Consider the following 27,418-nt stretch of genomic DNA (forward strand, 5'->3'; position numbering starts at 1 on the left):
TAATTATACGACGAAAATCTGGGACGTTGGAACGCCCGCTATCGAATATGTCTCCTAGCGCTACGCTTGGGTCTTTTTACTGTAAAGTTTGAGTTTTGTACGTGAATGTAGCATTGCCTTGGATAAAGTTCAGCACTTAGTAAAAACTCACTACAAGTAGCTCAAAGTGCGTACATTAAATTACTTCCATTATAAGGCATAGATTTTATATTTATTCTCTCCAATCACCATCAGACTTCAAGTTCAACACTGTGTCATTTAAAATTAGAAATTTAACGACTCGGAAATGGTTCCTGTTCTGGAGTGATCTTGTCTTAAGATTCATTGATATGCAGTTTAAATAGGGATGATATTCATTACACCACCACCATATTGAGGTGAAATACATATCAAGCAGTCACAACTAGTATAATAACAGGTAATATTAAATGTTTAATATTTTTCAGTTTCCCCTTAAACGTAATATTTATTGATTTACGAATAATTATTTTACCGAAAGACTAGAGTTGTATATCGCTATCTTCTCATATGCGTCCAGTGAATTTGATTTAAAGTTGTTATATAAAACACGCATTTGAGTTAAATCAAAGATTTCCTAGTACTTTTCAAACCACATTAAAATGATAAAATAGTTATCTAATTGACGGCGCCACTCTAATACGCTTTGTTAGCTGATGTTCACTGACAATTACAATATTCCAGCAGCTCAAATTTTGTTGTCAGTATATATAAAAAAGACGGGACATCAAAGCAGACTGTAGTGTCTGTACAACTGTAATCAAGAAGAGATGTTTACATCTACCGGCTAGTACACTACACTTCATCAAGAGAAAATATTTGTTCCACTCATTTCGAATCTTCATTTCGAGAATCTTCCACTAGCTTACATCATCAGGATTCATTCCCAGTTATTTTTATTGTAAATCTTCACATCAACTAATAAATATTAATGAAAATATCTTAGCACATTTACTAACTGTACTATTGCTGTAAAATGAAAAGAAAAACAAATAGGTAACTAAATTATATACTATAAAAGTTATGATAGCTTCGTGCCTTGGCCGAATGTGCTGGAAGGCAATGAAAACGGATGTGTTTTATAAAATGTACCCAATCACATAACGTTGCGTTCAGGGCTTAATTAAGGCGGACCATCGAATCAAATGATTTAATTATTTTGTCTAATAAGATCACGGGTAATTCATGCAGCCTTTGACGGTGTAACGGTGAACATTTAAAACGCGGCAAGACATTTCCCTATTGTAGATTCAAAGAACTAATACGCTATCCAATACTACCTTAGAATTACATCGGGGAAAATATTGTTTCAAAGTATTTAAAAGAAAAAATTATGGAAAAAATTCATATTGCTGGAGCCATAAAGGTTTTCATTGTTTACATGTTTACACCATCAACAACCAATCATTAAAAAAGCTTAAATCTAGATTATTTACTGACCGATTGCTATGATTTAGGTGTCAAGATGTTTGTAATGAAGTTTAAGAACTTTTAATATTCTTTACAAACTATCATAATTTTTTAATGTTACGGTAAAGCTTCAAAATCTTCAAACTTGATATTACAATATAATTGTGATGTTACCGTGATCTTAGACAGCAAGAAAATTAACAGTACAAAATTTGAGTTCTTTATCGTTATTGGGTTTTAAAATAAACAATAAAAACTAAAAAAAACACAAACATACATACAGACAGTCAACGAAAATACATAGATTATTAGTTGATTTTAGTTTCTAGCTCCTCTTGGTCAAAGGAGCAATGTGTAGAGAGTTTGTTATACCCTGTATAAAGCTTTAAAATTTTTTTAAATATATTTTTTATTTATAAATTTATAAATGTACCATTCTCCAAACATTCTTCACTCAAAGCATTACAAAGACCTCCTTAATAGATGATGAGCATAACTGCAATACAGAACATTTATTTGCATTCAATATACGACCGTGTCCATCCGAGCTACTTTCTATTTGGAACAAGTCATTTCAAGCATGAAGGAAGATACGTCAAAAGAAATCGAGTATCGTCTGCATACGAGTAATGGGAACACCATGAAATTTCATTTTTAAGGTGTATAGGTGAATGTAATTGGATCTAAACAATTCACGTTGAGGACACACGCATCCTCAGACAACACATTAGACTGACTATTTTTATTTCAGTCGCTTGTTGTCGACCTTTTAACTTAGAACTAAACCAATTAATAACCGTACCAGTGAACTTATAGGATTTAAACTTAGCTATCAACAATTAAATACTGAATCAAACGCATGTGAGAAGTCCAGTGTCGGCAGAATACTCCCATGGCTTTTATCTTTTGCCATACACATCTTATCTGTAATGTTCAATAAGGCCGATGTAGTTCTGAAAACCTTTCTAAAACCAAATTGATGTTGTGGATATTGCTTTCAGCTTCAATAAAGGTCGATAATTGATAAACTTCCACCTTCTCGAGAATCTTAGATAAGGATGGTGAAATTTATATTGGCCTTAATTGCGATACAAAGTGAAGGTTTTTTTTTATTTCTATTAAGGGTGTCATGATACTATTCTTTCAGCTGTAGGAAAGCAACTTGTCATAAGCAATAGGTTGACTAAATGCTTATAGCTCGAATGTAATATAAAAACATCGCTTTCAATATTTGGACATGGATCCGCCTATACGGGACCCGTCTATAATACCCGAGTCTAATGTTGCAATTCTATTCATTATTTGCTCATATAACTGGCACAAACTTGAAAAATGTTTTTTGCTTTTGAACAAAATTGTTATTGTAGAAATTAAAGTTGTTAAAAATAATCTTGCTTCTACTGTCCATACCGGCAAAATATTTGTTAAATTCTTCTGGCGAAAAACTGTACTCCCTCAATCCTATTCTAATACAATCCAGCACTTCTCGAGTCCTTGCAGTCAAGTTTCTTATGAAAATATGTTTGTCTTTTTCTAATAGTATTAATTAATTGATTACATGCTCTGCAATAAAGTCATCTTTTGCTTCTATTTTTTGCAATTACATCTTTGTTTAGATAATTTTCTAAGTTTTGTACGTTTTCTCTATTACTGTCACTTTCTCTTAAGGCTTTCATCTGTGTAATGCGCTTCCTGTTACAGATGCGTAGGTGCCTCGTACTTGTACAATAGTGGAAGCTAATACGTTGGTAACTTCACAAGGTGTAGATATCGATTCAATTTATTTCCAATCCATGTTTGAAAATATTCCAACAAATTGTGATATGTCAACATTTTGACAAGAAATATTACAATATGTAGAATATTAACAGCCAGTCACCGACTAGTTCTGCGTGGCGAGCGTGAAGGATGTGTACAAATAACTTTTATTATTTAAATTATCATAAAGAAATATTTGGGTTTATGTATTAACAAACAATAGAAACATTTACATTATTTATTAATATAATAATAATCACTTAATTTTCCCTTCCTACCCAAGAAAAAGAATTCAAAGTTTTTACTAGTATAAGATAATAATTGTGTAAACATTTAGAAAAAAATAAAAGCGTCTATTCTTAAAATGACTTCTCCGATAATAAGGGTTAGAAAATGCCGACGATAACAATAAAAGCAGGTTCTTCGGGGTCAAGACAGTTTGCAGTAATACGCTTCTATAGGCTGCGAGGATCATTGGCTTAGGCGGGAAATTGCTGCCTTCTTCGCTTTCATCATTTATGGTAACAAATAGCGGCAAAACCTCTAGTTTTTAGAACATTACAGTCTATGCTAGTCTTATTTCAAAGTGTCTTTATTATTAAGGTGCAGTAATGTTTCCGAAATTTCATAAAATATTGTGTAATACAACATTTTACTGTGTACGTATTTTTATAATGCAGTGGTATAAAGGTAGATCGTAGATATATGATTTACAACGGTTTGAACGTTAGCCTTCGTTTATAAAAAATGACTAATGTCTAAATACACTCAAGGGAACGGGCAAACGGATCAAGCCAAGATCTAGAGACTGTGCACGAATACGCGTCCCTATTACGGAAGTCGCAGATTTTTATAAATATTACTGAAAGGAAGTGAAGAGTTTTGGTCAAACGTATATTGGGAAGTAACTACCAAGTTTGATACAAATTTATTTTGAGCCAATGTTGAGAGGAGCGTGTTTGTACTCATAGTGGCGATGTATATCTCATCTATGAGACTTATCAAGTAGAAAGAGACTATAACTGCAAAGGCAATTAAAATTGCAATTTTTTATGAACTCAAAGAATGCTTTGTCTATTTAACAAAGACACTGCTAATATTCCATTGCGAAATTAACTTCATAAGATATTTAAACTGAAAGGTACGCTTTTTAGATTCAAAGTGTAACCACTTGAAGAAGTTTAGTGTAGATTTTTATTAGTAAGAGTAAAATGATCTTCTTCAATTCACTTAAATCTAGGAAATTGGGTCAATTTATAAATAATGAAGTAAAGTGATTGGATTCTCTTAGACGGATTAGACTCATTATTCTCACCACACATGCTGTGCATTGCTCTCCGTTGTGCAGAATAATGTATTATGAGATTAATTGTCACTGTAAATTGTCGCAATTTATTTCATTTTTATTCCTGTTTTTCAATATTATTCTCATTTATTTATTAACAGGCTGAAACTGTTTGAATTCCCTGCCTGACGTATTTTAGAAAAATCTTTTACAACATTTAATGTGAAACAAGAAAGCTGGCAAAGCACTCATAAAATATATTTTTCATGTTTTAACTTGAAATAAAAAGTGATTAAAGGTTTAAAATGAAAGAAAAATGTTTTAATTCCAAGGAGTTTTGTACTATTACAGGAATTTATAAAAACAAAGACTATGCAAAATAAAATGAAGTTTTGAACGCATCTTGATCGGAATAAATATCCAAGGTCGTTAGACAATCCCATGTAATCCTCTTCACGAAAACGTTTTGAAAACAATATTGTACTTTTCATGCGTTTCCACAAGATTATAGAATATATTGCAAATACATATTATTCTGTATTTGCAATATTTTGATAACCATTCTCAATCCAATTTTTTGGGTAGTTCTAATTACGCAATAACTAATTGATGCAAAGAAAGTCTTACAAAAACAGGATTGCATAATACTTAAACTGACGGTATAATCCTTTCCGTAACAAGATCCTCCACTCTAATGACGGTCATTTATAAAACAAACAAACGAGATACCTTCAGATGCGTTTCTCGCTTGTGTAATGGTCTCGTTCCTTTATATTTTGCATCCGTTAACATTTAAATTTTTGAGTGCTTCCGTGTATTTTTTCCGCTTTTAACTATTGTTCATTTACCGAGCAGTGCATAGTATATCTCTTTAAATGTGACTATTTTGAACCTTAATAGATTATAGTATTTACATTATTCTTCATATATATATATATATATATATATTTTTTTTTTTGGAAATACAAAACTGATGATTAAAACGAATTTTGTCGGTTTGACGCTGAAAATAGACAAACGTTAACAGGTAAACTATTTATTGGGAAATATGCTAAATATCATACCAGCGATTAAAGTAGCAAGACACGAAAGTCTCATTATGACGAAAAAGAAAATCCTACGATCAGAGTCATTAATCAAATTTCTTCTCCTCTGAAAATGACTGATGAGAAATCATTTGCATAATGCTTCTTAGCTTTTCTTTGGAGCAACTTACCTTCTCAAGATTTAAAAGTGTTTGTTCCACTTTCCAATAAATTAACTAAACATGTGTCAACCAACACCAAATTTATATTTTACCATAGTACAGAGGTATGCACTTGTACACGGCTTAGTTGAATCTCGAAGAGAAGATTATATAGTAATTAACCTTTCTGATTAGAAGAAACGTTGCTAAATATGTAACCGAGTACAGACTAAATTGAGGAAAATCGATTTAAAAGTCCTGCAGAGAATAACTATTACATGTTTAAAAAAATTTAAACAAAAATTCTTATTGTTTTATTTTGATAAATCATTCTAATAATATTATAAACGCGGAAGTGTCTTTTTCGTTTGTTTTGATTTCACGCGTACCGAATCTACACATTTAAAATGGCGATTGGTGGCTTATGTAGGCGAGCGACCGTCCTGCTGGCTGTTACTGTTAATGTCCCGTCTTCTGGCGTCTACGTGACTATTATTATCTAGGAGCCAATAACCGATATTCACTGAACAAACAAACAACCTGGGTTTTCTCAAATTCGATAGAAGTTTTCCTGAGAAAGAAATCGATTGATCATTACCTATTCTGGGGTAGGTTTTAATGAGAGACTATCGAAAGAGTTAAAATTTATAAATAATAATTTGTTTACAGATTATACTTTTCATATCATGATATACTTACAACCGATGTCAGACTCTTAAATGATACCTATCCATCATAAAACTAGATATTCCTGATACCTGTTTGCAAAATCACCATTATCTATTTACTGAGAAAACTTCTAAAATCTATTTACTAAAAAGAAATAATACAGCATATCTCCAAATAAAGTTTTTTATTCTTCTCAGAGCCGAATTCCTGATGTATCTTTGTGACCATTGACTTCAACTCCTTTATCCTAATTTAAAATCAGCGTTCTTATATTCATTTTTCTAAATTCAAAGCTTAATTATGCATTCTCTTTATAGCTTTATACGAGACCCAGATAGCTATTTATATCTACACATATGAGAAGATATAAATAGTTAATATATTCAGTTTTAAAATGAAAAGTCACTTTTCTATTCAATAAGAAATATTGATGTCCTTTATTTACAAGAACCGAAAACTAAAGAAGAAAGTAAAAAGAAAGTGAAAGGATTCTATTTCGAAATCAATAAAAGTTATGAAAAGAATTTCTTAACATAATTCCGTACAATTCAAAATATTACCCAGCTCGGTATCTATGTAATGTATAGAGGTATCGAGAATGTAACAAACCTTCACATTTCTAATCGCGGTCCAACTGTAGTGGCCACATTTGTCCCATTACCTTTGACAACTCGCGGTAATGTGGCACCAGCCTTCTGCTTAACATGTCATTAACTAAAGTAAACGCAAGAAGCCCTCACATGTCCATGCTTATCACAGCCCAGCCACAGTGGCTACATCCATCCCATTTGAGATCAAGTGTTACCAGCTTTCTACTTAATATGTTCTCAACTAAAGTGTCCATCAAAAAGTTAGCTTTCATGCACACGATACTGCTGTATTATTTGCTTTGTCAGACCAAAGTCAAAAACTAATGCTTTAAAGGGAGCGGGACTAGGTTTAAATGAATATGTGTTATTATACTATATATGTTGCAATACTAAATCAAGAAAGACAATGCAAGTCTATTAAGCAACTTTAACTGGTATACGTACATAAGTTATTAAGCATCTTTAAAGAGTGTGAATGTCCAAGTATACATAATATCCTTTATAATAACTCCTACCGTAGGATACATGGGTGCTAATAGATAATTCGCATGGCCGTTGTGTAAACAAAAATGAACCGAAAAAGTGTTATGGAAGCTTCGGAGTGCAGTATTCTTACAGCCCGTATATATTTGCGAACACGGTACCAAAGAACATGGTATATGGTACATTAGTTCTGTTCTTTGGTACCACAGAAGTAATTGGCCTATTCACTTTGTTGCTATATATATTAATGTGCTTATTTTTTGTACTTAGAGGCAAGGATTCGTCCTAGGCATAGCGCCCACTGCGACCGGCCCGGCCCGGCCTTTTATATTCTGTCAAAATGCTTACGATCAAATGGACACCTGCCCACTGCGAGTGGCCCGGGCGGACTCGGCCTACACGGCACCGGCACCCAGCCGGTGGCAGTGGGCGGTGTTAGGCCGGAGTGACCCGGGCCGGTCGCAGTGGGCGCAGTGCTTTAGAAGGGTCTACTTCTACTGTCTTTAGGCTAGTCATATAATAGGGATATGGGAAGAGCTGACTGGGATGTGACTTTAGATTGAAAAATATTCCAACCAAAAACCCATTAAACTTAATTACCATGGTCATGATTACCGCAAGACAAGTGGTCTCGTGGCTCTCGAAGGTTTCGGCCTGAAGTCCCAGCGACTCTGAACATAACTCGATGTTTTCATACAACAGTTGATAAAAGGTCGAGGATCTCGAGGATCGAATCAGAGACTTGAGCTGTAATGTATGTAGAGGATGTAAATTATGGACATGATTTATTTTAAATTTTCAATATATTTTATAAAAATGTTTAAAATAACAATTCAGTAACAGTTACTTATTACGTAATGTAAATGTTAAAGTAAAAACAAAATAGATAACATTTTGTATGAAAAGTATGAACTAATGTTGTTTTAACCACAACTTATTTTTTGTATCCACAAGCTACGTTCACTCTCAATATCTGCTTTTTATGGACATTTTGAAAGGACTTGGAGCAACAGCCAATCCTGGCAGAGCCATTGTGGACGGTTCTGGTTCCCCTGGCGGTAGGGTGATGGAAAACTTCTCCAAGAAAGTTGTGATGAAGAGGAAGATCGTGTTTCTTGCCAACATTTCGCCGATACAGGATCTCTGTCCTATAATACAAAAATTTAATAAAATGCGAATGGATTATCACAATTTTACAAAAAAATTACAAGAAAAGTTAAAGTAATAGATTACGGCCAACATCCTTGAACATAAAACACCAGTGACATTTTCTTTCTTTACAATTAAATCTACTTTAACTTGATATAAAAATATCTCATATAGTTACCTAGCCCAAAAGTAGGCATGTTAGAGGGCCTGGCGTACTGTCCATCAGCATTCAAAAATCTCTCAGGAATGAATTCTTCTGGCGTTTTCCAGCATTTGGGATCATAGCCCACTGATTTTAGATTCAACAGTAAAGTCGTACCCTGAAATAAAATTTAATTTTTAATGGAACATTTCAACTAATCTATATATAAAAGGCAAGCCCTCTCTCACTCATTCACTCACCCACTCCTTAACTTCTCGTTCACTCACTCACTCATTTTAAGTAGGCTATATTATATTTTTCAATCACTTACTTCTTAGTTCAACCGTTTGATCGACTAGAAAGATGAAATTTGGCAAACGCATGTATTATCCTCTCAACACCTATAGGGGATGATAATAATGTCACAACCCTTAGAAAAACTATATTTTGTTTTTCAATTTTATATGCTCTAGAATGATACACATACGAGTATTATGCACCCATCAATCAAATAAAGATTGTTTATGCAAATCAACCACCCATAGAGGTTAAAACAATCATGTTTTCAACCTCTAGAATAACATATTTTTTGTTTTTTTATCTTCCCAGTGTTACAGACATATACAATTTCACACACAAGTTCCATATCACGTAAATAGAAAAATATAGTATTTTCATGAAGAACAAACACAGAGAAGGGGGAAAGAGGGCTGAAACCTCTAAAACCCTATATATTTTTTTATTTATACTGCCTTTTGTTCAAGAAAAGTTAAATTCGACTCAAATGAGTACTATTCTCTCAACAGACTACCTGTACTGAAAACACTTTAGACAGAAAGTAGATTTTAATTAAGTAAATATTATTTGAAATATATATTTCCTTGATTCGGGCAACAATGCAGACACTAATAGAGCATAAAAACAAAACTTTGAAATTTCCAAAAACCAAAAGTAAAAATGTTTTTATTAATGTACGATTTTCAGACTTTGTATTTATGTATATGTTAATCGCAGCAAATATGAAGTCTATTATGACGGGTAAAATACACACATTCGAACAAAAATTGTTCCTTTACACGTAATCTTAAACCCAGTGGGTATTTTTTCGCACCTTTTGAACTTCTTAGCAATGAACACTGAAATAATACTTGCCATTAATATGCCCAGTCTCAATTATTACTACTATGGACCTCCAACATTTTATATCATAATTCCTTTCACTAAGATTACTACGATGGATTTAGTATTTCTACAATCAATGCTAAATTAATTCAAGTATTACTGAAATGTATTTAAGATGTTATGGAATTGCAGTGAAATTTTCGTATTTAATTCGTGCAAAGTTTTTGTAGAATATTATAGATAAGTATTACTATCTCAAAATTCTTAAATTTGAAATTCTTATTCGAGGTGATGAAACTCTAAGACATTTGAAACAAGAAAAAGGACAACACAGTTATAAAATTATAAGAGAGAGGTTTTCAGTAAATTCTTGAACCTAATTAATTATATCTGGCCAATATTTGTTCTGCTTAATTTTGATGATATCTGTAAAACATGCTCAAGATTTAAAAAAAACCCATCCAGAAACTAAAAGACGAATCCTTACAAACAAAACTGTTTGTCATATTCAATTAACTATATTGCTCATAATAATTGATATAATAAAATTTTACTTTATAAAATGCTCTAAATTTAAATAAACAATTTAAAATCATTACAACTGGTAAACCTAGCTCACCTTAGGAATGAAGTAGCCACCAAACGTCGTGTCCTTAGAACAAGAGTGAGGCAGACCAAGTGGTGATACACTGTTTATTCTCTCGACTTCGTTGAGGACTGCCATCGTATAATGCATCCTAAACAGAACAAGCTTGCTGGTAATTAGGCTCATTTACAACAACCATTGTAGTGTCCTTAGAACAAGAGTGAGGCACACCAAGTGGTGATACACTGTTTATTCTCTCGACTTCGTTGAGGACTGCCATCGTATAATGCATCCTAAACAGAACAAGCTTGCTGGTAATTAGGCTCATTTACAGCAATCATTGTAGTGTCCTTAGAACAAGAGTGAGGCACACCAAGTGGTGATACACTGTTTATTCTCTCGACTTCGTTGAGGACTGCCATCGTATAATGCATCCTAAACAGAACAAGCTTGCTGGTAATTAGGCTCATTTACAACAACCATTGTAGTGTCCTTAGAACAAGAGTGAGGCAGACCAAGTGGTGATACACTGTTTATTCTCTCGACTTCGTTGAGGACTGCCATCGTATAATACATCCTAAACAGCACAAACTTGCTGGTAATTAGGCTCATTTACAACAACCATTGTAGTGTCCTTAGAACAAGAGTGAGGCAGACCAAGTGGTGATACACTGTTTATTCTCTCGACTTCGTTGAGGACTGCCATCGTATAATGCATCCTAAACAGAACAAGCTTGCTGGTAATTAGGCTCATTTACAACAACCATTGTAGTGTCCTTAGAACAAGAGTGAGGCAGACCAAGTGGTGATACACTGTTTATTCTCTCGACTTCGTTGAGGACTGCCATCGTATAATGCATCCTAAACAGAACAACTTGCTGGTAATTAGGCTCATTTACAACAACCATTGTAGTGTCCTTAGAACAAGAGTGAGGCAGACCAAGTGGTGATACACTGTTTATTCTCTCGACTTCGTTGAGGACTGCCATCGTATAATGCATCCTAAACAGCACAAGCTTGCTGGTAATTAGGCTCATTTACAGCAATCATTGTAGTGTCCTTAGAACAAGAGTGAGGCACACCAAGTGGTGATACACTGTTTATTCTCTCGACTTCGTTGAGGACTGCCATCGTATAATGCATCCTAAACAGAACAAACTTGCTGGTAATTAGGCTCATTTACAACAACCATTGTAGTGTCCTTAGAACAAGAGTGAGGCAGACCAAGTGGTGATACACTGTTTATTCTCTCGACTTCGTTGAGGACTGCCATCGTATAATACATCCTAAACAGCACAAACTTGCTGGTAATTAGGCTCATTTACAACAACCATTGTAGTGTCCTTAGAACAAGAGTGAGGCAGACCAAGTGGTGATACACTGTTTATTCTCTCGACTTCGTTGAGGACTGCCATCGTATAATGCATCCTAAACAGAACAAGCTTGCTGGTAATTAGGCTCATTTACAACAACCATTGTAGTGTCCTTAGAACAAGAGTGAGGCAGACCAAGTGGTGATACACTGTTTATTCTCTCGACTTCGTTGAGGACTGCCATCGTATAATGCATCCTAAACAGAACAAGCTTGCTGGTAATTAGGCTCATTTACAACAACCATTGTAGTGTCCTTAGAACAAGAGTGAGGCAGACCAAGTGGTGATACACTGTTTATTCTCTCGACTTCGTTGAGGACTGCCATCGTATAATGCATCCTAAACAGCACAAACTTGCTGGTAATTAGGCTCATTTACAACAACCATTGTAGTGTCCTTAGAACAAGAGTGAGGCAGACCAAGTGGTGATACACTGTTTATTCTCTCGACTTCGTTGAGGACTGCCATCGTATAATGCATCCTAAACAGAAAAAGCTTGCTGGTAATTAGGCTCATTTACAACAACCATTGTAGTGTCCTTAGAACAAGAGTGAGGCAGACCAAGTGGTGATACACTGTTTATTCTCTCGACTTCGTTGAGGACTGCCATCGTATAATGCATCCTAAACAGCACAAACTTGCTGGTAATTAGGCTCATTTACAACAACCATTGTAGTGTCCTTAGAACAAGAGTGAGGCAGACCAAGTGGTGATACACTGTTTATTCTCTCGACTTCGTTGAGGACTGCCATCGTATAATGCATCCTAAACAGAACAAGCTTGCTGGTAATTAGGCTCATTTACAACAACCATTGTAGTGTCCTTAGAACAAGAGTGAGGCAGAGCAAGTGGTGATACACTGTTTATTCTCTCGACTTCGTTGAGGACTGCCATCGTATAATGCATCCTAAACAGCACAAACTTGCTGGTAGTTAGGCTCATTTACAACAACCATTGTAGTGTCCTTAGAACATGAGTAAGACAAAATAAGGGGGTGCTACAATACTCATTCTCTTGACTTCGTTGAAGACTGCAATTGTATAACACATCCTAAACAACACAAACTTGCTGGTCATTTGGTCCATTTACGACCACTACATGTAATTGTAATGTAATATATTTTAGGAAGTACACTCTCGTTTTCCCTCCAATGTTTATCGCTGAATGCTCTTGTAAATTTAATGTAGTATGAATAAGTATATTTCCCCATTATAGTAATTTATTTGTTATTATTATAGTTGTTTATAGTCCCGTGTAAGATTCCGGTAGTTTAAATTATTTAAAGATGTTCAATAGCTTCAACTGGTAAAAATAAATGTTCATAATTGTCGTTTTTCACAACAAGCTGAAAGTTTACTTTCTCAGATTTCCACTAGATTTTCACTTGAATTCAATTTTTAAATAGCACCTAGTACTATGAAATAGTGTGCAGCAATCGTAACTATGGCAATTTTGAAAAATAACGATGCAGTTTTGATGAAAAGTATATATTTTACATACATTATTTTTAAACTCGTGCCTCATTTTTTATAATACTTTGGGTGAGGTGCAATGCGTGACTTCTGGATCTGTCACAATTTTTATACTAAGGGTACCCTGAAAAGGGTTAATTTAATTATAAAGAGCTGGTGGATGAGTTTGAGAATTGAGAAACAAGAGAGGTAGCTCTAATTGCTTTGTAAGCCTACACACATATTTGCTCTCAACATGTTTTAGTAAACCTTACTGTTATTGTAAGTCTTTGAAGTGGATAAATATTACTGAAGTGCGCGTTTACAATATCTTAGTTTAAGCTAGTAATTAAAACACTAATGTAACAATCCAACTGGGATTTATCTTCCCCTTCATACTGTATATTGTATTTCCTAGTTTACCCTTTATATAAGTCCTGGAATATATAGGTCGAGTTAATTGGTTCTCCGTTGTTTTAATTTATAAGCAGAATATGATAATAACTAAAATATCAGATAAATAATATTTATACATCTTTTCTGATATTTTTTCTAGCTCAATAACAGTGGGTTTTGAGGCATATTATGTATTTCCTAGAATAGTCATCCTTTAAGCGCCTCGAGCTGTAAAACAGCAGCAATATAATGTAATACTCAGATTTACTCAAAACATACAATGACATTGATATAATGATGATCAAGTTTTGAGAAGTAAGGTTTTTGCCAGTTAAAAAATCTTTAATCTGTATAAGAATAAAACATAAATACAATTTATGTTCATACTTATTTGTTAAAGTTTATATAATTGGTTTGAAACTTTTTATTATTATTAAAAGAAAGTTATATATGTTGAAACTTGAACACTTATGATATTATACATATATTATATATATATATATATATATATATATATATATATATATACAGGGTGTATATTATGTCTGGAAAAACACCCTAAATATATTCCATGAATAATTTTAAATATTAAAATTTGAAACCTCATACAATCGTGATAGAGATTGGGCATCTACTTTTTTGGAAAGGGGGGGGGGTATCTGGTACACACAAGCAATGGTTTTGGTTATGTCACACCAACGGGGGACGTCCCTGGGGGGGGACCACACGAGGGTATCGTTGAAATATTTCTTAAATGGAAGCCTATACCTTGTGATACATAATTTTTAAATAGGTAATAGCTTACTGAATTAGGAAATTAGCACAAACCTGCAATTCTCAAAAGGAATTAATTCTATCAAGAAAATTAGAGGCCCATTTTGTTAGTAATTGAAAAAATTTACTGATGTTCAACAATGTAAATTTTAAATAACATGGTTCTTGCCACAAAAATTGTGTTTACACTCAAATTTTTTAGCATTTTTTAATAAATGTTCGAATTAAAATAAAATAAATCAATTTTATTTTTAAGCTGGTTTCATTAGTTACAAATTTTAAACCCAGTGTTTAATTACAATTGAATGAAAACTTAATGAGTCCTACTTTCCTCTGATTACTTATGAATCTGTACTTGGGTTGGATATTTTCCAGTCAGCAGGAAGGTTTTAAAGAGACAATAGGTCACTAAGCCTCATGAGAAAACATTAATTGTGTTTATTAAATCATCTGGTCTGACAGGTTTCAGTTTGTTGAGCATGGAGTCTGTTCACAATAGACAGAGGTCCTAAGCTGTTTGGGAATGTACTGAAACTGGTGACGAACGGTCATTTCATTCCTATCCTAGTCGAGATTAAAATCAGTGGTCTCCTTGAAGCATTTTGCGGGTGGTCCTACAAGTTATCTAAATTACAGCTGTAAGTTCAGTCTTTGAGTTGCATTTTCAGGAGGTGGTGTAGAGGTTGTCTAGGTAAAAGAGAACGAATTAGCTATGTTGATGATGCAGACTCTCGGATGGTATGAGCGACTCGTCAAAGATACTTTCGGGGAAGGCGGGTTTGTAATTTAGTTTAATGAACACTTTCCAGTAGAGTCGTGAGTCAACATAAGTGGTCTCAATAACTAAGATTCCAGAAAACTATTGAGACACTTATTGGATTGTACTATGGGATGTGTACGTACATCGGCCAAAGTCGGGTAAGGAGTCCCTTTATGCTGCGTATGTTTCCAGATGGGTTGTAACTTGATACATAGAGGGTGTGAACTCTTTTATTTGAGGGACACATTGTTCCAAGACAGCGAGTTTTGCCCAACTTGATCTTGTCTCGCCAGACGTATTAAAGATTTTGGTTGTTTTGTCTTTACAATGGTTTGGGTAGTGGCACATCACAGTGGGGGGGGGCGGTGGGAGGAGAGGGGAGGTGGGAGGTGGGCAGGTGGGGTTGTGGTTAAGGGGGGGACGGGTGGGGGGGGAGGGTGGGGGGGGGGGTAGGGGGTGGGGGGGCGGGGGGGTGGGGAGTGAGGGGGGGGGTGGGACGGGGTGTGGGGTTGTTTTGGGTTTGCATCGGTGGGAGGACGTCCGGGGTGATGATTTTTTTGCAACGATTTATTGAAGACCCACAATATCGCATAACGCTCAGAAAAAGCTGCACAGCAACATTTTTATTTTTTTATTTTTTTTATGTCTTTTGTTGTTTTTGTTTTTATTTTTTTCTTAGTATTTTTTTTTTTTCTCTTTTTTATTGTGGTAACCATTTAAAAGTTGGTTTTTTTCATTTACGTGTTTTTTTTTTTCTTTTTCTTTTTTTTATTTTTTTTTTTTTTTTTTTTTTTTATTTTCTTTCTTTTTGCTTTTTTCTTTTTTTTTTTTTAGTTAATTTTTTTTTTTATTTTTCTTTTTTTTTTTTTTTTATTTAAGTGAGGATGATTAACGACAGAAGAGTTTGAGTTTTAGTTGAACTAGTGTGAATGCGCAAATGTGATGACAATAGAGAAATTTTCCTGACCAACATACTATTTTCTGATGAGGCAACTTTTTTCCTAAATGGCACTGTTTAACAAGCACAATTGCCGTGATAATGGGCTAGTGAAAAAAACCCACATGTGGATTACTCTGAGTCCCATTCACAGCAACCAAAAAAAACCTGAACGTCGTATGTGTGTGGAATTTTAAGGTAAACAAAAATTGTTGGACCACTTATTATTTCATCAATGGAAATTTAAATGCTAACTTTACTACAATTATGCTCCAAAATGGAAATTAATCCCTCAGCTATTCAAATTGGGGCATCAGGAGAATACTTTGATAATTGTATGGTTATCAGCAGGATTGGTGCTCCACCCCCATTATATGGGAGGACAGGGTAAGAGAGTAATTTGGATTTAAGGTGTCCTCATAAATGAGATTGGTCCGAAGAGGAGAAAATCGAATGGGCCTCCCAAAGATCTCCGGGATTTGTCACCAATCGATATTTCCTATGGGTCATTTAAAATCCAATTGTTTATAGAAGAAAGGCCTCATAATTTGGGAAGACCTAAGAAACACAGTATTATAGAGGAGGACTTTGCTTTGATAACTGAAGAGAAATTAGATTAGGGCAACTCTGTCGAATCATTTTACACAAGATTGGCTCATTGTCCCAAAACCGTAGAAGGAACACAGTTCGAATCAAATTGCGCTTTGACACCAAATGCAGGTTAAAGAACGTTTGTTGTAAGACTTTTCTAACAGAATACATTATATTTTTTGATTTTGTAATAAGAAAATCAAAAAATCAATAACATAAGTTATTTCCATAATTGAGTACTTGTTAATTTAAAAAACAATTGTGACTGTAATAATGGCAAATTTTGTTGCTAATATGAACCAGCTTTAAAATGAAATTTTTGTTTTTATTTTTAATTGAACATTTAAATAAAATGCTAAAAATTAGTGTGTAACACATTTTGTGGCAAGAACCATAGTTAAAATTACATTGTTTGAACATCAGCTAAATTTTCAATACTAAAAACTGCTCTATTTTCTGATAGAATAATTCCATTGAGATGCAGTTGTGTGGCATTCAATTCAGTAAGCTATTACCTTTAAACATTATGTATCACAAGGTATTAGGCTTCCATTAAGAATATTCACGATACCACTCTGGCAGGACGTCCCCCGTTGAGTGTGACATAACAAAACATTGTTCCCAAAAAAGTAGAGTGCCCAATCTCTAATCACGATTGTTAACGAGGGTTTTCAAATTTATATTTAAAATTATTAAAGGCTATATTGTGGAGGTGTTTTCCAGGACATAATATACACCCGTATAAATATATATAGTATATATATATATAATATATAACCCAAACACGTGTTCAATTTTACTTTTTCGTATACATTACAAAAATACAAGTAGGGAAAAGTGTTCATAGAACCATAATGGCAGCTATCAAAATATTCGGACAAACAGCAGATATCATGGACATGTTTGAAGATATTGGTGATATATTCAGATATTTGTAGACATTAAGGTTACTGTATTTCCGGAGAACATGCTATGGAGGTCGAACCCTTTGGCTTTTGCAGGAATTGAAGCTTTAGACCTATTTCATGAGTTCTTCAGTAATAATTCAGAAACCACTTGCATTGGTAGAAGTACAAGTTAAACAACAATGAGGAGTTGGAGTTAATTTGTAGCAAACTAATTTGGAAAATATCTACACAGCTAGAGTTACATGATTGTTATTTCCATTTGAGTTTGGCAAAATACAGAATTTTCTTTATATTTGTTATGTCACTCATAAAGTGTTTCAGTATAGTTTATGTGTATACTCAGTGTAACATTTTTTTTTTGTGAACCTTAAATTTTATAACAGAGAGTAAAGAGTTAGATTTTATTAACTTTGGCAGACAGGCCTGATCAACCTGGAAAATCCATATCAGCTGGCTATTAAACAGCTGCAGCTCCAGCTGGCCAAACAACAATTGACTCCTACTTCCTGTTGGACTTTGTTACTGACTGTCAGGCTTCACGAGGCTTAACCTCTCTCTCTCATGGCGATAGTTTGAAGATTGTTCAGTTGGAAATTGAGTCTCCACGAGGTTATCTATAATGTCTTTACCTACATTGCTCCCTTCCTGGCCCATTACTGGATTGTTGTCAAGGGATTTGTTCGGGAGCGGTTTGTGTGCCTCCACATAGGTCTGCGTACCACTAACCTACCCAGTGCCCGTGCTATACCTGCTACTGTGCCTTCCTCCCTGACCGTGAGCCCTTACGGAGGCGTATGGTTGTTATCTACGTAGTTGGAATAATTACTTATAAATATCTTTCTTTATTGGATACATATTGATGTTTAATGTGCTTTGTGTAAATATGTGTCTAGTTTATGTAAGTATTGTTTGATTGATATCTATGGGTAAAATACCAGAAGTACTAGTGGCCGGCCAAGGTAATGTTGTTTAGTGTATAATTACTGGTGTTTAGGGTTATATTTGTATTGATAAATCTAAGGGTTACCTGTACCCTCAGACTGTTGAGATCCAAATACAGAAATGTTAATCAAAAACCTTTTTCCATGATATGAAATGTAAAATTACATAATTTTAATAAATATTTCATTTGTTTGATAAATGTTGTTTCTTGTGCAATAAAAAAAAAAAAAAACAGGCTCTTTTAGAATTTTTCTAAACTTAATGATTACATTGAATGAGTTTAGCTTTCTTACATGTATTTCCTTTTCTTAAATTTACCTTGTATTTAAACTCACTCTTACTTTGGTTGGTTATAAGTTCATTAATTTTACAACATCATTCAGTAACGGGTCTTTTCCTTGTTCTGACTCCGTTCTCCTACCACACTACTACTGGAAACAAGGTGGCGCCCTCGGATAGTACCGTTAACAGTTAACTCTACTACGCCGTTAACTTGTGAAAACCACACCTACCCTTCCCACCCCCTAGACTGAGCAAACTGGGACCGCTACATTTGGCGCTGTCAACGTGGGACCTGGCTTGTGTGGGGGGACTATATAATATATTTGTGAATTTTTTTTGTTCTGATGGTGATTGATATTGACATTATGGTTGGTTAACTTGTTGTATATTGCAACACTTTTGTCGGTACTCGTAATTATTGGTGGTTTTGTTTTACTGACTGTTACACCTCTATTATCTTTTCTTTAATTGTGTGAGTGTTCGTTTTTCACTTTGGAATTTGGTTTCTGCTGTCACCATGAATGCATATTATTTACGTCGTCATGAAAATGAATATGAGTTGAAACTTAGAGGTTTAGCTACTACAGGAAATGCAAAGAATTGAGATCCAGGCTCTCTCAAGCTTTTCTTGATAATGTTGAGATTAAGGAAGACGTTATCAGTAATCTAAATGCTGAAACCGAACTTGAAGAATGTGAGGAAAAATTCAATGACCTGTCAAAGCTAGTTGAAGATTATGAAGGAAATACAAAAGACAATGAATATCGAAGACTTTCTGCCCGCCTTTGACATCTTTACTTGCGAGTGGAGCGTATACCTGTGGATCTGGACTGGGATAAAGACACAGCGGAGGAAAAAGACGACTTATTACAGAGATCAAAACACATGCTGGATACCTTCCTTTCCCTCTCATCTAAGGTAGCGGAGAGAAGCTGGGACGGTGTTGAAGAGCATGCGGAAAAGCTGGACGGTGCTGCTGAAGAAAAGGAAGGCGAGTGAAGATACGTCAGTGAATACTGCGGAAGAAGGAGGCACTTCCCAAGGTACCAATACAGAAACTCCACCCTCTCAAGGAAATGTAAATCGGAAGAATATCGCACAAGAAAAGCACCTTCCCCCTCTTGGACATGCTGGACAAGGAAAAATCTACTATGGTTGGAAATTATGAAACTGAAACCTGATCAGTCATGTATAGAGGCAGAAACTGCAAAGCCTATACCCAGTCTTCAAATGGGGTTTACAGTTTAGTAATGGTCCTGGCCAGAGCATTGGTGCATTTTTGCAGCGGGTTGAGGAACTTCGTCATGCTCGCGGAGTTTCTGAAGCTCAACTTTTTAGGTCAGCAGTTGATTTATTTACCGGCAATGCTTTAATTTGGTATCGGTCGACCGTGGGCAGAGTCAATTCCTGGGAGCAATTGTGTACGGAGATGAAACTTGTTTTTCAGACGCCGGATTATGACGATATGTTGCTGCAGGAGATTATGAACAGAACTCAAGGCGATCAAGAGCATATTGATCTTTTCATTGCTTCTATGGAGGGTCTTTATGGTCGTTTGTCAAATCCAATTCCGGAACCCATCAGGCTTCGTCAGATTCTTAAGAATCTAAATCATTATTTGCAGGACAAACTCTGTATGTTTGTGATCTCTTCTATTGATGAACTCCGACAAATGGGACGTAAGGCTGAGCTGGGAAGATTGAGAACTACAAATAGTAGGCCTCCTCCTAGGCCAGGCACCGTCTTAGAACCTGATCTAGCTTACTCTCGCACTGATAATCGCAAGAATTCCTCAAATCATCAAGTTCATGCACTTAATAAACCTACGAGTTTTGCCCCAAGGAAGTCCAAATGTTGGAATTGTGGTGAGGAAGGCCACATGTACAGTAATTGTCCTAAAGAGAGGCAACTTTTCTGCTATGGCTGTGGGCATGCTGGTTATCGCAAAACAACCTGTCCTAAGTGTAGTTCAAAAAAACGGGGTACGAAGGGAGCCTCCTCGGGCATCTTAGGAGTACCTCCCTTATATTATTTACCGTCAAACAATAATTTGTCCAATTGTGATTTGGCTTCATTGCCTAAAGGTATAAATTTTCTGATTGAAACTTCCGCTAATGATCCGCGACCTTATCTACCAATTCGAATTTTTGGATTTAGTTGCAAAGCATTGTTAGATTCTGGAGCTTCAAATACAGTGATCGGAAGAGACCTGATGTGGATTTTTGATAAGTTCCCGGCAAAAATTCGGCCATTGTCCAACCAATTTGTAGAAACTGCTGACCACCAGAAACATAAGATTATTGGAAGAGCAAACATTCCTATTACTCTCGCTCATAAAACAAAACATTTATCTGTCATTGTTGTACCTTCTCTATCTCAAACAATTATTTTGGGGATAGATTTTTGGAATGCTATGCATATTGTTATGGACGCCTATGAGAAGTCCTGGGAATTTTCTGAGAACCCACCAACACGAGGCCAGATATGTGCAATTGGTCTACAAGACTCTACCGTATTGACTACGTCACAAAGGGAAGACTTAAATAATCTTTTGGAGAAGTACTTTTGCAATCAAGGAGAGAAATTAGGAAGAACCCATTTAGTGCAGCATAAAATTGACACTGGAGATGCTTCTCCCATAAAGCAACGCTACTATCCCATGTCTCCCGCTAGATTGCAGCTTGTGTATGCCGAACTTGATAAAATGATTGAACTGGGTGTTGTAGAACCTTCAAGAAGTGCTTGGTCCTCCCCAATCATACTTGTGGACAAACCTGATGGTGGCCAAAGGTTTTGCGTCGATTTCCGGAAAGTCAACTCAGTCACTTGCAGAGATGCTTACCCCTTACCTCATGTCACTTCGAGTTTGGATCGCTTAAGGGATGCCCAATACTTGTCTGCGTTGGATATCAAAAGCGCTTACTGGCAGATTCCCCTTGAAGCTTCAAGTAAAGAGAAAACTGCCTTTACAATCCAAGGAAGAGGTCTTTTCCACTTTAATGTTCTCCCATTTGGACTCCACAATGCACCAGCCACCTGGCAACGATTGGTTGATAATATATTAGGGATGGACTTGGAACCTTTTGTCTTTATCTACCTTGATGACGTAATAATAGTCACACAGACCTTTGAGAAACATCTTGAAATTCTGGAAGAAGTCTTCAAGCGGCTAGCAGCAGCTAATATAACCTTAAATCAAGACAAGTGCCGATTTTGCCAACCTGAACTTCGATATTTGGGCTATATTGTCGATGCTAATGGCCTGAGAGTTGACCCTGAAAAGGTGAAAGCCATTTTGGAAATTCCTACCCCTCGCTCAGTGAAGGAAGTCCGTGCATTCTGCGGTACTGCAAGTTGGTATCGGAGGTTTATCCCAAATTTTGCCTCTCGTCTTTATCCTCTTACTTCAATGCTGAGGAAACATAACAACTTTAAGTGGACCATTGAAGCTCAGAATGCTTTTGAAGATATAAAGGGTAACCTTGTAAAATCTCCAATCCTTTCTTGCCCAGACTTTGGGAAGGAATTTACCATTTCTTGTGACGCTTCGGCTGTTGGTGTTGGAGCGGTACTCTCCCAGATGTCAGAGGAAGGAGAAAATGTGATTGCCTATGCAAGTCGGACATTGAGCAAAACTGAGCAAAAGTTTTCTGCTACAGAGCGGGAGTGTTTGGCCGTCATTTAGTCAATTGAAAAGTTCCGCCCTTATATAGAAGGAGTTCACTTTGTTGTTGTAACTGACCATCACCGTTTGTTATGGCTTCATAATTTAAAAGATCCTCAAGGAAGATTGGCACGGTGGGCATTACGTCTTCAACCTTTTAACTTCACTTTGCTGCATCGCAAAGGTAAAGAACACGTTGTTCCGGATATTTTATCTAGGAACCCATTAGAATCTGTACCTGCAGAATTTATCGTTGATTCCCTCACTAACTGTTTTCCGATTGGGGACAAGTGGTATCTGAAGATGATCGACTCAGTAAAAGAAAAGCCTGACCTTTACTCTTCATGGAAAGTTGTCGATAATCAGCTCTGGAAGTGTGTCCCTTCATCTACTTCGGTTGGTGATGAGCAAGAAGATTGGAAGCTAGTTGTACCCAAGGATCAGCGTGGGAAACTCTTCAAACAATTTCATGACGCTCCTACATCTGGACACTTGGGCACGTATAAAACCTACCACAGACTCTTACAGAAGTACTATTGGCCTAAGATGAGGAAGGACACCGCAACATATGTCTCTCGCTGTAGGGTGTGTCAGCAAGCTAAGTCGGCTACCTTAAAGCCAGCAGGACTTATGAGGTCTCAGAGAGTAGTGGACCGACCGTGGCAGACAATAAGTCTGGATCTGATGGGACCTTTTGTAAGATCATCAAGAGGTTACAAGTACCTGATGGTAGTGGTGGATTACTTCAGCAGGTATACCCTTCTGTTTCCATTAAGAGCAGCAACTGCAAGACTTGTTGCTAAACATTTGGAGGAAGATGTATTCTTGGTATATGGGGTTCCTAACATTGTGATTTGCGACAATGGATCTGAATTCATTGGTCAACCATTTCGAGATTTGCTCAAGGAATATAAAGTGAAGACTATCTACACTCCTAGTCATCATCCTCAAGCAAACCCAACGGAGCGGGTGAACCGAACTATAGGGAACATGTTGAGATCTTATGTTGGGGATAATCACCGCAATTGGGATATTAAGTTACCTCAGATTGGGTGTGCCCTACGAACGGCAGTACATGAGACCACTGGTCATTCTCCAGCCTTTCTTGTATTCGGACATGAGATAAACTTATCGGGTGAGGGATCTGGGAATCTTGGTGAAGAAGATTTGCCTCAGCTTTCCGATGCAGGTGATCACCTCCAGAAACTGACGCGCTTGAATGAAGTTTTTAAGGAGATAAAAGAAAGGATGAAGAAGGCACATGAGATTAATGCTCAACGATACAACCTGCGGAGGAGAGAGCAGCAGTTTAAAGAAGGTCAACTTGTATGGAAGAGGAACTTCACCCAAGCGGATGCAGTCAACTACAAGTCATCCAAACTCTTTCCAAAATTTGTTGGGCCTTACCGAATTAAGAAGAAAATATCTCCAGTGACCTATCAGCTCCAATCAGAAGATGGGCAATCCATGGGCACCTGGCATACCTCGGACTTAAAACCTTATCTTCAGTAACGGATGAAAATTTGGGAAATTTTCTCATGAGAGAGGGGGTGGTGTAACATTTTTTTTGTGAACCTTAAATTTTATAACAGAGAGTAAGAGTTAGATTTTATTAACTTTGGCAGACAGGCCTGATCAACCTGGAAAATCCATATCAGCTGGCTATTAAACAGCTGCAGCTCCAGCTGGCCAAACAACAATTGACTCCTACTTCCTGTTGGACTTTGTTACTGACTGTCAGGCTTCACGAGGCTTAACCTCTCTCTCTCATGGCGATAGTTTGAAGATTGTTCAGTTGGAAATTGAGTCTCCACGAGGTTATCTATAATGTCTTTACCTACATTGCTCCCTTCCTGGCCCATTACTGGATTGTTGTCAAGGGATTTGTTCGGGAGCGGTTTGTGTGCCTCCACATAGGTCTGCGTACCACTACCTACCCAGTGCCCGTGCTATACCTGCTACTGTGCCTTCCTCCCTGACCGTGAGCCCTTACGGAGGCGTATGGTTGTTATCTACGTAGTTGAATAATTACTTATAAATATCTTTCTTTATTGGATACATATTGATGTTTAATGTGCTTTGTGTAAATATGTGTCTAGTTTATGTAAGTATTGTTTGATTGATATCTATGGGTAAAATACCAGAAGTACTAGTGGCCGGCCAAGGTAATGTTGTTTAGTGTATAATTACTGGTGTTTAGGGTATATTGTATTGATAAATCTAAGGGTTACCTGTACCCTCAGACTGTTGAGATCCAAATACAGAAATGTTAATCAAACCTTTTTCCATGATATGAAATGTAAAATTACATAATTTTAATAAATATTTCATTTGATAAATGTTTCTTGTGCAATAAAAAAAAACAGGCTCTTAGAATTTTTTTAAACTTAATGATTACATTGAATGAGTTTAGCTTTCTTACATGTATTTCCTTTTCTTAAATTTACCTTGTATTTAACTCACTCTTACTTTGGTTGGTTATAAGGTCATTAATTTTACAACATCATTCAGTAACGGGTCTTTTCCTTGTTCTGACTCCGTTCTCCTACCACACTACTACTGGAAACAAGGTGGCGCCCTCGGATAGTACCGTTAACAGTTAACTCTACTACGCCGTTAACTTGTGAAAACCACACCTACCCTTCCCACCCCCTAGACTGAGCAAACTGGGACCGCTACATCAGTTGCTAAAAATATTGGTTTCAAAAAGTATCTTAACATATTTGATATATTTATTGGGAATAATATATCAAATAATAAAAGTTACTTATTTTAAGCATATAACATTAGCTCTTAAAAACCATATCTTATCTTGTACAATTTATTGTGTAGACTTTTTAAAGGCTATTTTATAACACGCATATTTATAATAGACTCACTGAGCTTTGTCTTCTAGCACTGGTTTCCTTGACCGTCCTAACACACGGTCGATCTCCTCTTGCATCTTCCGCTGCACTTCCGGGTAGAGAATCATGTACAAAAGTACAAACTCGCACGAATTACTAGTAGATTCTGCTCCAGCAAAGAATAAATCACTGGCAACCACGATCAGATCCTCATCTGGAATTGTTATTGATATACATATTTAATGATGTGAAACAATTTGCAATGATGTACATGCATGATCTGGAGTCTTAAAATTGAGCAGGCTGATATAGTTGAGCATGCCGAATTTATTATTTTACTGCTAAAACTGTTCAGTGAATTACTTATGAATTACTACTTTGCTTAGTACAAGTTCATCAATGCTAATATACTAATTTAGTATACAATACCTATTATATATAGTTAATACCTGAGAAAAACGAAGGATTGTTGTTCTTGTTTCTTTCAATTTCAATTAAATAACTGTCAATTATGTCTCTTGGGTTGTTAGGGTCAAGAGTTTCTTTGTGTTCTTGTATCGTTTCCTAAAAGGCAGATATAGCAATTATTTAACTATAAATCAGTAATATTTCTTTGCATTTTTACGTGGTCTTTAAAACTAAGGCTTTTTGTTATTTTTGTATACTTTATTTTACCTAACGTAAATATAATTTTAAAAAGTAATATAAATTAAGTTACCTTAATAAATTATAGTTACCTCGATGAACGTGTAGATTCCGTATCTTATACTTAGATCATGTTTGTATTTTTTACTAAGAAATCTAAAAATTGGAAACGCTTTCGCCATTTCTCCTCCTGCGCTGCCTTCCCGAAAAAGTTTACGCAAGTCTTCCAAAAACTTTATCGATCGTTTATCATTGAAGTCAATTCTTTTGCTGGCAACTATCGTCCAAATGACATTGATAGCTGCTAGCCCAAACATACCGTTTCCCTGAAAAATGGAAAATTTCATTAAATATGTGAAATATCAGTTTTCTGTTTTTTATATTTAAATTGTACTAAAAACTCAATGAATAAATACAAAAGCATTTCATAAATTATTAAAGTACACCACATGGTTTTGTTGGACTTTGTAGTGTTTAAAGAACTTGGTTTTGATCATTTAGAGAGCTTGTAAATATTTAAATATTGTCTTTGTTTACCTGAAAAGAACTGGAAAGTCAATCCGTTCCACTAATTTCAAAAAGGAGGAGAGGGATGATGGGAAAGCCCCTCGCTGGTATTTATATTAAATATCCCGTGTTATTTCATCCAACTAGCGTGCGTTAGATGGGGAGACAGACTACTGGTAATTACGTAAGTTTGCTATACAGCTCCACCTTCATACAATAATTGAACAGGCTCGTAAAACTCTTTCGATGATTCGCATAAGCATCCGTTGCAAGATCGAAGTATGCTAAGAATCTCTGAAGACGTCTTGATTCAACACTATGCAATCGTGAACGATCAATATATACGGAACATAGCCAAACTTAATGTCAGGTTGACTTAATACTTGACAAATTTCGTGGAATACAAACCACTTTTCAATACGTGAAAGTCAACAACACAACATGTGCAATCTTTACATCATTCTTTGTTAATTGTTCTTGTGCTAGCAGAAGAAAAAGGCATCGTCACCTAGATTAGACATAGTCAATTAAATCATTATGTCTTTCTAGGCTTACTATATACTTCATGCGGGACAGTTTCTGATGCATGACACTGATAACCTTCCCAAAGTCTTCCCTTGTAGATATATTCTTTCACGGAAGAATTTAAACCTTCGATTTAATCAAAATATCAACCTGGGGTTATAAGAGAAACCAAGATAACACAGGTTACCAAGATGGTGATTTCCTCTGACTTAAAAATTCCCTTATTTCAAAACTGTCCATCAACATGTACAGTTTACAATACATTTACAATATACAATATGTGTGTGTGTGTGTGTGTGTGTGTGTGTTTTGTGTGTGCGTGCGTGCGTGCGTGCGAGCGCGTGTGTGTAGTTAAGGATTTATTATAAAATCACTATGCAACTATTGAACGTTATATAAAGGGATTACAATTTATACAA

General features: G+C 35.7%; 1 protein-coding gene across 1 annotated transcript in view; it reads right to left on the minus strand.

Annotated features, from left to right (window-relative positions):
- Positions 1 to 8,183: 8,183 nt before the first annotated feature.
- The window catches only part of LOC124355845 (farnesoate epoxidase-like), a 36,872-nt gene continuing 17,637 nt past the window's right edge, over positions 8,184 to 27,418 (minus strand). Inside the window, exons 5-13 of the mRNA XM_046807000.1 lie at positions 26,060 to 26,293; positions 25,772 to 25,886; positions 25,356 to 25,536; positions 12,543 to 12,678; positions 12,333 to 12,394; positions 11,157 to 11,400; positions 10,432 to 10,584; positions 8,727 to 8,868; positions 8,184 to 8,547 (exon numbers count right to left, since the gene is read on the minus strand). Coding sequence (XP_046662956.1) covers positions 8,366 to 8,547; positions 8,727 to 8,868; positions 10,432 to 10,584; positions 11,157 to 11,400; positions 12,333 to 12,394; positions 12,543 to 12,678; positions 25,356 to 25,536; positions 25,772 to 25,886; positions 26,060 to 26,293 — 1,449 coding nt within the window. The 3' untranslated portion in view covers positions 8,184 to 8,365. The remainder of the gene's footprint in view (positions 8,548 to 8,726; positions 8,869 to 10,431; positions 10,585 to 11,156; positions 11,401 to 12,332; positions 12,395 to 12,542; positions 12,679 to 25,355; positions 25,537 to 25,771; positions 25,887 to 26,059; positions 26,294 to 27,418) is intronic.

This window comes from Homalodisca vitripennis, chromosome 2 (assembly GCF_021130785.1).
Source record: "Homalodisca vitripennis isolate AUS2020 chromosome 2, UT_GWSS_2.1, whole genome shotgun sequence".
NCBI classification, from domain to species: domain Eukaryota; kingdom Metazoa; phylum Arthropoda; class Insecta; order Hemiptera; family Cicadellidae; genus Homalodisca; species Homalodisca vitripennis.